The 11295-nt window shown below is 46.3% G+C and overlaps 1 protein-coding gene across 2 annotated transcripts; it reads left to right on the top strand.

Moving 5' to 3' along the window:
- The first annotated feature begins 250 nt into the window (after positions 1 to 250).
- On the top strand, positions 251 to 11044 carry LOC106606194 (monocarboxylate transporter 7). 2 transcript variants are annotated; one of them, XM_045719589.1, is made up of 6 exons: positions 253 to 671; positions 2975 to 3237; positions 5017 to 5160; positions 6122 to 6250; positions 6643 to 7572; positions 8140 to 11044. In XM_045719589.1, exons 2-6 carry the CDS (start codon positions 2991 to 2993, stop codon positions 8436 to 8438), a joined length of 1749 nt encoding a protein of 582 aa, XP_045575545.1. In that variant the 5' UTR covers positions 253 to 671; positions 2975 to 2990; the 3' UTR covers positions 8439 to 11044. The 2 variants fall into 2 exon arrangements, with proteins under 2 accessions (XP_045575546.1, XP_045575545.1); XM_045719590.1 differs by lacking the exon at positions 2975 to 3237 and having other exon boundaries at positions 251 to 671.
- Positions 11045 to 11295: the final 251 nt, after the last annotated feature.

The following is an 11295-nucleotide window of genomic DNA, read 5'->3' as shown; positions in this document are numbered from 1 at the left end:
TAATTTATCTGTCTTCAATTTCAATTTAAGGGGCTTTATTGACATTGGAAACATATGTTGACATTGCCAAAGCAAGTGAAATAGATAATAGTATTATAATATACATCCAGTAGACTACTTTTGTCCACGTAGGCGTAGGCCTACAGACTACTTCACAGATCTAATGGTATTGAAGTGTGATAACGCTCAGTGTCATGGAAGCATAACGCAGGGCTGCGCGCTCTTGAGAAAAAGGCTACAGCAGTATTTGCGCGCCCCCGCTTGAAGACCGGCTCGAGCCGGTAGGCTATAAAGAGCTGACAAAACGGTAAGGAAATAAGGAAACGGTTGATTTACTTAACAGAAGATACAGATGTGTTTTAGGCCTTCAAGAAAGAGAGGACAGATACAGTAACCAGGGAAACATAATCATCTATGATTCTCCTTGTGGATCGGACAAGAGGACATTTTTACATCAGGCTTAAAAAGATGTTGCTTTAGTCCTGAACATCTATTCGTCTGGTCGGAAGCGGAAGAGACAGATCTGGTAGACTAACGTTATAGGGAGAACATAGAAATAACATACCGATAAACTAGCTGCTCATTTTGCCATTAAAACCTGTTCATTATATACGACAGTCGACTATTCTGTGTCGATCATTTTCCCGACTAGACTGATCGTCGCTCTGTTGGTAAGTATTTTATATTTCAACGTGAACTCACTCACCCTATGTGAACAACTCACTCACCCTATGTGAACAACTCACTCACCCTATGTGAACAACTCACTCACCCTATGTGAACAACTCACTCACCCTATGTGAACAACTCACTCACCCTATGCGAACAACTCACTCAGCTGCCAAGCAAGCTGTGATGCTCACTGCTTAGTGTAGCCCCAAGGCCAGGGCGTTGCTTAGTGATGACTTACCAGTAGTAGCCTAGGGGTTTTCTAACTGGGGTCCGTGACCCCCTATCGGTCTGCGGAGGTACTGCATGGCTTCCGGTTGTTTTTTAAAGAAATATTTTGGGGGATTTTTTGTGTGAAAAATAATGACTTTATGAATATCGCTAGCTGCAACAGAATACCATAGTGGATACCATTTGTATGTCTTTGCGTCCAGTATGAAGGAAGTTATAGGTGGTTTTATGAGCCAATGCTAACTGAGCCAATGCTAACTAGCATTAGCACAATCCTGGAAGACTACAGGAACATTTAGAGTGCTAGCTGTTACTGTTCATCTGACTCTGGGGAGGTAGTTAAAGGGCTTCATTGTCAAAATCTCGAACTATCCCTTTAATATGGAGGAAATTACACGAATTGGAGCTAATTACAGGGTTTTTTCTGTATAGAAAAGTCTTAGGTGGGCCATCCAAATGGTAATTTGCGGGATTAAAAAAATAATATATATATATATATATATGAGAAGAACAGAGAGAGATAGAAATCTATAGTGAGAACTCTGATTCAAACTTAAACAAACAAAAGATGTATGAGAACGCCCTAAGTCTCAGCAGCCCACTATATGCTCGTGTGTGTCTTTCCTCTGGCTGTGTTCCTTTATACGTGCCAGGTCTGGAGGCTAGGGTTATTGTGTGTGTGTGTGTGTGTGTGTGTGTGTGTGTACACCTGTATTTGCCTGCATGCCAGTGTCTCTCTCTCTCTCTCTACCCCTCTCTCCCTTTCCCTCTAAGTGCATACATACATACATACATACATACATACATACATACATACATACATACATACATACATACATACATACATACATACATACATACGCTGAGTCTACAAAACATTAAGAACACCTTCCTAATATTGAGTTTAACCTGTCTCCTCCCCTTCATCTACACTGATTGAAGTGGATTTAACAAGTGACATCAATGAGGGATCATAGCTTTCACCTGGATTCACCTGGTCAGTCTATGTCATGGAAAGAGCAGGTGTTCTTAATGTTTTTTACACTCAATATACACACACACACTATTTTCTACATTGTAGAATAATAGTGAAGACATAAAATCTATGAAATAACATATGGAATCATGTAGTAACCAAAAAAGTGTTAAATCATCATAGATTTTAGATTCTTCAAAGTAGCCACCCTTTGCCTTGATGACAGCGTTGCACACTTTGCATTCTCTTAACCAGCTTCATGAAGTAGTTACCTTGAAGGCTTTTCCAACAGTCTTGAAGGAGTTCCCACATATGCTGAGCACTTGTTGGCAGCTTTTCCTTCACTCTGCGGTCTAACTCATCCCAAACCATCTCAATTGGGTTGAGGTTGGGTGATTGTGGAGGCCAGGTCATCTGATGAGCAACTTCATCACTCTCCTTTTTGGTCAAATAGCCCTTACACAGCCTGGAGGTGTGTTGGGTCATTTTCCTGTTGAAAAACAAATGATATTCTCACTAAGTGCAAACCAGATGGGATGGCATATTGCTGCAGAATGCTGTGGTAGCCATGCTGGTTAAGTGTGCCTTGAATTCTAATTAAATCACAGACCGTGTCACCAGCACCCTCACACCATCACACCTCCTCCTCCATGCTTCACGGTGGGAACCACACATGCGGAGATCATCCGTTCACTTGCTCTGCGTCTCACAAAGACGAGGCGGTTGGAACCAAAAATAAAAAATTTGGACTCATCAGACCAAAGGACAGATTTCCACCGATCTAATGTCCATTGCTTGTGTTTATTGGCCCAAGAAAGTCTCTTCTTCTTATTGGTGTCCTTTAATAGTGGTTTCTTTGCAGCAATTCGACCATGAAGGCCTGATTCACACAATCTCCTCTGAACAGTTGATGTTGAGATGTGTCTGTTTTCTGAGGTGAAGTTAATTGGCGATTTCTGAGGCTGGTAACTGTAATGAACTGATCCTCTGCAGCAGAGGGAACTCTGGGTCTTCCTTTCCTGTGGCGGTCCTCATGAGAGCCAAGTTCTTGAAAAACTTTAAAAGTTCCCTGATTGACACTCTGTCCCTCTCTCCCAGGTGCTCAGACCCAGCCATGCGGGGGTTAAAGTCAGCGGTGCAGGGGTCCGGGGGGTGCAGGGGTCCATGTGTGTACGAGGCGGTGCCAGACGGAGGCTGGGGCTGGGCGGTGGCCGTGGCCTTCTTCTTCGTTGAGGTGTTTACTTACGGGACCATCAAGTCTCTGGGGGTGTTCCTCGAGGACCTCATGACAGAGTTTGGGGAGAGCAACAGCAGAGTATCCTGGGTCATCGCAATCTGCGTCTTCATCCTCACATTCACAGGTGGGTCAGAGAGAGCATCTTCAGCTTCACAGGTGGGTCAGAGAGCCTCTTAATCATCCTCACCTTCACAGGTGGTTCAGAGAGAGCCTCTTAATCATCCTCACCTTCACAGGTGGTTCAGAGAGAGCCTCTTAATCATCCTCACCTTCACAGGTGGTTCAGAGAGAGCCTCTTAATTATCCTCATCATCACCTTCACAGGTGGTTCAGAGAGAGCCTCTTAATTATCCTCATCATCACCTTCACAGGTGGTTCAGAGAGAGCCTCTTAATTATCCTCATCATTACCTTCACAGGTGGTTCAGAGAGCCTCTTAATTATCCTCACCTTCACAGGTGGTTCAGAGAGAGCCTCTTAATTATCCTCACCTTCACAGGTGGTTCAGAGAGAGCCTCTTAATCATCCTCACCTTCACAGGTGGTTCAGAGAGAGCCTCTTAATCATCCTCACCTTCACAGGTGGTTCAGAGAGAGTCTCTTAATCATCCTCACCTTCACAGGTGGTTCAGAGAGAGCCTCTTAATTATCCTCATCCTCACCTTCACAGGTGGTTCAGAGAGAGCCTCTTAATCATCCTCACCTTCACAGGTGGTTCAGAGAGAGCCTCTTAATCATCCTCATCTTCACAGGTGGTTCAGAGAGAGCCTCTTAATCATCCTCACCTTCACAGGTGGTTCAGAGAGAGCCTCTTAATCATCCTCATCTTCACAGGTGGTTCAGAGAGAGCCTCTTAATCATCCTCACCTTCACAGGTGGTTCAGAGAGAGCCTCTTAATCATCCTCATCTTCACAGGTGGTTCAGAGAGAGCCTCTTAATTATCCTCATCCTCACCTTCACAGGTGGTTCAGAAAGGGCCTCTTAATCATCATCTTCACAGGTCTAGGATCAGAGTAGCAGTGCTAATCTGGGAATTGTTTTGTCTTTTAGATCATAATGGATCAGATTTTTATGGACAGGGGTCCTGATCCCAGATCAGCACTCGTATAAGAGGCTTTATGAATATGGGCCAGTAAAGTTGTGTGAACAGTATTTAGACACAGAATCTGTCCTACTCACTGAACTGTGTCAATCAACTACTTCATTAAATAGTGTATAAGGTAAATGAAAAACATGTCTGTAGTAAAACGAACAGTTCTCTCTAACCCCTCTCTCCCTTTCTCCCCCTCTGTCCTCTTCCCCTGCCTCCCTCTCTCCTCTCTCCCCCTCTCTCCTCTTCCCCCTCTCTCCCTTTCTCCCCCTCTGTCCTCTTCCCCTGCCTCCCTCTCTCCTCTCTCCCCCTCTCTCCTCTTCCCCCTCTCTCCCTTTCTCCCTCTCTCTCCTCTCTCCCCCCTCTCTCCTCTTCCCCCTCTCTCCCTTTCTCCCTCTCTCTCCTCTCTCCCCCTCTCTCCTCTTCCCCCTCTCTCCCTTTCTCCCTCTCTCTCCTCTTCCCTCTCTCTCCTCTCTCCCCCTCTCTCCTCTTCCCCCTCTCTCCCTTTCTCCCTCTCTCTCCTCTCTCCCCCTCTCTCCTCTTCCCCCTCTCTCCCTTTCTCCCTCTCTCTCCTCTCTCCCCCTCTCTCCTCTTCCCCCTCTCTCCCTTTCTCCCTCTCTCTCCTCTCTCCCCCTCTCTCCTCTTCCCCCTCTCTCCCTTTCTCCCCTTCCCCCTCTCTCCTCTCTCCCCCTCTCTCCCTTCTTCCCTCTCTCTCCTCTCTCCCCCTCTCTCCTCTTCCCCCCTCTCTCCTCTCTCCTCTCTCCCCCCTCTCTCCTCTCTCCCCCTCTCTCCTCTCCCCCCTCTCTCCCTCCAGCCCCTCTGTCCACGGTGCTCAGTAACCGGTTTGGGTACCGTCCCGTAGTGATGTTGGGGGGTTTTCTGATCAGTCTGGGTACCATCAGCTCTGCTTTCGTCTCCTCCATCAACGAGATGTACGTCACCATCGGCATCGTCTCAGGTAACGATCTAACTACTTTATACACACACACACTCACTCACACACACACCAGTACTTCATGCTTCCTGCAATGGTCTATCTTGTGATACATATGTGAAATTCATTAGAAACACCTTGAACATGTTAGGAGAATAATGATCTATGTTTAGCTGTTACATTCATGCTTAGAATTCCAGCTGAAAAAGATCTGAATGAAACAAGGGACTCCTAGCAGTGCATGAGGCTGATTGATGTCTGTCTCTTCCAGACCTGGCCTGTGTTTGTGGGGTAAAAACTCCCAACCCCACTGTCAAAGCTTTATTCAATTCAGATGGAAAGATATGAATGAAACGTGTGGTATCAATGTGGCCTAAACTCCCCCATCTTGAGTCTGTAGGACAGATTTGCACAACAGAAAAATCACAATTCCCCAAATTGTCCAAAATAAACCAATATTTCCTTTCAGATCCGATCCAAATAACTTTTCTTTTACAGAACGAAGCACTGCTAGCTGTCCCACTAAATAACTCTTCACCTTCCTTTAAAACAGACAGCAGCTAACTTAACAACCTCTGTCTTCTCTCTTCTTCTCTTTGTTTTTAACTGCGTCCTCTTTCAGCAGTCACCACGACAACAAGCCTGAGTGACCTATCAACCCTGACCTCTGACATCAGAGTGACCTGTCAGCCCTGACCTCTGACCTCTGACCCCTGACCTTGCTGCAGTGCCAGTGGCTGTCACACCCCTCTGTGTGTCCTGTGCTGGACCAATGATGTGTATATATCTAAGACATGGACTGAAACGTGAAACCGTCAACAGCATTTTGCACAGTGACTGTATTCACTTTGTAAACGTTATTTGACATGATCTTGATGACAAGGTACTCTTGTAATCGTGTTTTCATGTTGTTTGGTTTTATGTTAATCATGTGATTTCCAGATTGCGTGAACAATAATGTGTTGCCATTTTCTAATGTGTCCAGGTCTGGGGTACTGCCTGACCTTCCTGCCCACCATCACCATCCTGTCTCAGTACTTCAACAGAAGGAGGTCCCTGGTCACCGCCTTGGCCTCCTCAGGGGAGTCCTTTGCCATGTTTGCCTTCGCACCAGGTACGTTGCGGTTTCATGTGTGTCCGAAATGGCACCTTATTCCCTATATAGTGCACTACTTTTGATCAGGGCCCAATGACACCCTATTCCCTATATAGTGCACTACTTTTGACCAGGGCCCAATGACACCCTATTCCCTATATAGTGCACTACTTTTGACCAGGGCCCATAGGGTGTAGGGTGCTATATAGGGAATAGGGTGCCATTTCAGACACAGACTAATGAATCTCAAAGGCAGATATAGTTTTATTTTTCATTTAAAAAACCTTTTTTTTGGTGAATGATACTGTTCTATAAATAAAACCTGAAGCATTGTGGAGGAGCGTTAAAAAACAGGACTTTTGAATGTTTCCACCAGTCATTTAAAAGCACACATCTCTTCTCCTCTGCAGCCTTCATGGCCTTGAAGGAGATCATCGGCTGGCGTCACTGCCTCATTGTCATCGGTCTCATGCAGGCCTCCGTGATTGGCTGCGGCGCTCTGCTTCGACCAATCATCATCAGGCCTGACCAGGAAGTGTCAGGGGAGGTGTCCAATAAGGAGAAGCTGTCCGTTAAGCTGCAGACGGTCTATGAGCTGGAGAATGAGGACACTCAGACCAACGTTAGCTCCGGGGAGTCTGAGGAGTCAGGGGATTCCGGGGTCACCTCTCTGTCTGCCTCCAGTGCTGACCTCCGGGCCACCACAGCCACGCAGGACCCCTCTGAGACCCGGGCCCTCATGGAGGACCAGGGGGAGAAGAACCAGGGGGGACAGGCAACCCTTGGAACCCCACAGAATCAGCTGGAGGCTGGGGAGAAAGAGCAGGGTGAGGCGGGTCCCCTTGTCCAACCCTCCAGACCTAAACTCCTAGACTTTGCGGTGTTAAAAGATGGAGCGTTCATCTGCTACTCTCTGTTTGGCCTCTTCGCCACGCTGGGGTTCTTCGCCCCGTCACTTTACATCATAGAACTCAGTAAGAGCCGCGGCGTCCACCCAGAAAAGTCGGCCTACATGCTCTCTGTAATGGCGGTGTCCGAGGTCTGCGGGCGCCTGTCCATCGGGGTCATTTTAAACAAGGTGCGGATGCGTAAGACCCAGGTGCTTCTGGGATGTGTAGTTCTGCTGTGTCTGGTGCTGCTTGCCTTCACCCTGGTGACTGAGTTCTGGGGCCTGGCAGCCTGCTGCTGTCTCTATGGCTTCCTGATGGGCACCGTGGGTTCTACACACATCCCCATGCTGGCAGAGGACGACGTGGTGGGCATAGAGAGGATGCCCTCGTCCGTGGGGGTCTATGTCTGTATCCAGAGCTTTGCTGGGCTGGCCGGACCACCGCTGGGGGGTAAGAGAATCCTAGATGGTTGACTCTGTCTGGATCATAGTCTTCTCTCCATCTCTCCCTCTCTCCCTCTCTATATCTCTCCCTCTCTATATCTCTCCCTCTCTCCGTCTCTCCCTCTCTATATCTCTTCCTCTCTATATCTCTTCCTCTCTCCGTCTCTCCCTCTCTATATCTCTCCCTCTCTCCCTCTCTATATCTCTCCCTCTCTATATCTCTCCCTCTCTCCGTCTCTCCCTCTCTATATCTCTTCCTCTCTATATCTCTTCCTCTCTCCATCTCTCCCTCTCTCCGTCTCTCCCTCTCTATATCTCTTCCTCTCTCCATCTCTTCCTCTCTCCATCTCTCCCTCTCTCCGTCTCTCCCTCTCTATATCTCTTCCTCTCTTTGTCTCTCCCTCTCTCCATCTCTCCCTCTCGGAGTATCTGTTAATCCTTTTATTGTCTGTCTGTAACCCTCTCTCCATCTCTCATCTAGGTTTTGATTGCTGCTGCGCCAACCTGATGATCTTGGAGGGTCTTGGCAGATCATTAGGCGTCTCTGACGTTGCCTCCTGTGTTTTCTCCCCAGGCCTGTTGGTGGACAAGACCCAGAACTATGGCTCAGCCTTCTACTCCTGTGCTGTGGGAATGGGCCTGGGCGCCATCTTCCTCGCCATGGTGGGGCCTGCCAAGTCCGGCCTCTGCCTCCGCGGGAAGACGAGAAAACAGGAGGAGGAAGGAGAGGAGGAAGGAGAGGAGGAGAGAGGAGGAGAGGAGGAGGAGAAGGTTTCTCAGGACAGTGGATCAGCAGATTATCTAGATGTTGATCTGACTGTGGAGACCAGTCCGGCTAAATGGTCCCCAAAACAGGAGACCAACGTGGTCTGAACGCGGTCTGAACGCGGTCTGAACGCGGTCTGAACGTGGTCTGAACGTGGTCTGAACGTGGTCTGAACGCGGTCTGAACGTGGTTGAATAACTAAGACAGAACCAGGTCTCCTTTGGAAAAACAAGTCTTCTGAACTCAATGGGACGACCTGGTTAAATAAAGGTTCAATTAAAAAATACATGATAGCGTTTAGCCGACCGCTGCCTAACTGACCGACCAAGGAGAACCTCGACCGCTGCCTAACTGACCGACCAAGGAGAACCTCGACCGCTGCCTAACTGACCGACCAATGAGAACCTCGACCGCTGCCTATCTGACCGACCAATGGAGAACCTCGACCGCTGCCTAACTGACCGACCAATGGAGAACCTCGACCGCTGCCTAACTGACCGACCAATGAGAACCTCGACCGCTGCCTAACTGACCGACCAATGAGAACCTCGACCGCTGCCTAACTGACCGACCAATGAGAACCTCGACCGCTGCCTAACTGACCGACCAAGGAGAACCTCGACCGCTGCCTATCTGATCGACCAATGAGAACCTCGACCGCTGCCTAACTGACCGACCAATGGAGAACCTCGACCGCTGCCTAACTGACCGACCAATGGAGAACCTCGACCGCTGCCTAACTGACCGACCAATGAGAACCTCGACCGCTGCCTAACTGACCGACCAATGAGAACCTCGACCGCTGCCTAACTGACCGACCAATGAGAACCTCGACCGCTGCCTAACTGACCGACCAAGGAGAAGAAACACCCAACCATCTAGCAAATAAGAGAACACACACTGTCAACATGCTACTGAGAGACTGAGTGCTGGACAAACACCTCTGTGGTGCAGAATGTATACACACACACACACACACAGCTTTGACCTGTTTACCCTCTCAGATGTCATTCACACACTTGCATTGCAGCGAACAACTGTCTAAGGGGCATTCCTATTGACCAAGTCTCTCTCCTCAGAGTCAACCAAACTCCATGCATGGCTGAGACGCAGGCTTTTAACATGATTACTGCTCTGTCAGTAGTTAACATAACCATGATATGACCTTTCTGTTCATAGTTATAACCATGATATGACCTCTCGGTTCATAGTTATAACCATGATATGACCTCTCTGTTCATAGTTATAAACCATTATGTGACCTCTCGGTTCATAGCTATAACCATGATATGACCTCTCGGTTCATAGTTATAACCATGATATGACCTCTCTGTTCATAGTTATAACCATGATATGACCTCTCTGTTCATAGTTATAACCATGATATGACCTCTCGGTTCATAGCTATAACCATGATATGACCTCTCGGTTCATAGCTATAACCATGATATGACCTCTCGGTTCATAGTTATAACCATGATATGACCTCTCTGTTCATAGTTATAACCATGATATGACCTCACTGTTCATAGTTATAACCATGATATGACCTCTCTGTTCATAGTTATAACCATGATATGACCTCTCGGTTCATCGCTATAACCATGATATGACCTCTCTGTTCATAGTTATAACCATGATATGACCTCACTGTTCATAGTTATAACCATGATATGACCTCTCGGTTCATAGCTATAACCATGACATGACCTCTCTGTTCATAGTTATAACCATGACATGACCTCACTGTTCATAGTTATAACCATGACATGACCTCTCTGTTCATAGTTATAACCATGACATGACCTCTCTGTTCAGTTATAACCATGACATGACCTCACTGTTCAGTTCTAACCATGATGACTGTTTCTCTGTCTCAACCCCTCAGTTGATGCCAAAGGTCTGGTAGTAACAGGCCAAGTCCTGTCTTCATATTGATTACTATTATTATGGTTGAATCTGAATGACTACTGTTATCCAAACATAATACCACCACAGTATTCTACACAGTACTGTTATCCCAAAACAATACTACCACAGTATTCTACACAGTACTGTTATCCCAAAACAATACTACCACAGTATTCTACACAGCCTGTACACAATGTTTATCTCAACAGTCTACTTCATGTACCTATATAATGTATAAATGTGATATAAAAGTGCCAAATAAGGCTATAGGTATATATATGTATGGATAACAGTGGGCTATAGGTGAAACTAAGACGTATGGATTACAGTGTGAATGACTAGCTGTTTCAATTCTGTGGATCACTACTTTACCTGTCAGTCAATCAAACAAACAATCAAAGCTTTTATTTATATTGTGTTTATTTAAAAATATATATAAATGCATTTGAAGTGCTTGCAGCAAGCCAAGGCCACAGTGACAAGACAAAACTTCCTAGGTAGGTAGTGGTGGAGATTTGACTACAAAAGAGTTGATTCCTCGATCGTCGACTCCAAAACATCCTGGAGTCTTTCACCACTATATAGGTAAAGACCTGGAGACAAGGAGAGGGACCGATCTTCCTCAGACTGGCCTAAATGCCCTACCCAACGACTCTCAGTCACTCAGGCCTCTTGCACTGAGATGCAGGGTCTTAGACCACAGGGCCACTGGGGAGTTCTATCATCTCTGCTGTAATACTCACTGCTGATCAGCTTTTTTAATTGATTAAATTGATTTGTTTATAACAAACGAACATTTGAACACGTGTCCATGTATTCATTCTATTGAAGGAGGCATATATACAATGCGTTCAGAAAGTATTCAGACCCCTTCCCCCACATTTTGTTACATTACAGCCTTATTCTAAAATTGATTAAAAAAAAATTATTACACACAATACCCTATAATGACAAAGCGAAAACAGGTTTTTAGAAATTTTAGCAAATATATTAAGAATAAAAAACAAATACCTGTAAATACATTTACATAAGTATTCAGACCTTTTGCTATGA

The sequence above is a fragment of the Salmo salar genome, chromosome ssa06 (assembly GCF_905237065.1).
Source record: "Salmo salar chromosome ssa06, Ssal_v3.1, whole genome shotgun sequence".
Taxonomy (NCBI): Eukaryota; Metazoa; Chordata; class Actinopteri; order Salmoniformes; family Salmonidae; genus Salmo; species Salmo salar.
The sequence above is the reverse complement of the archived record's forward strand: the minus strand, read 5'-3'. Positions and strand labels throughout refer to the sequence as shown.

Bases quoted from the DNA above. Each gene is read 5' to 3' on its own strand.
- LOC106606194 (XM_045719589.1), top strand. From the start codon at position 2,991: ATGCGGGGGTTAAAGTCAGCGGTGCAGGGGTCCGGGGGGTGCAGGGGT. The intron at 5,161-6,121 runs GTAACGATCTAA...TAATGTGTCCAG, and splicing joins CACCATCGGCATCGTCTCAG to GTCTGGGGTACTGCCTGACC. The intron at 7,573-8,139 runs GTAAGAGAATCC...TTTTCTCCCCAG, and splicing joins GGCCGGACCACCGCTGGGGG to GCCTGTTGGTGGACAAGACC.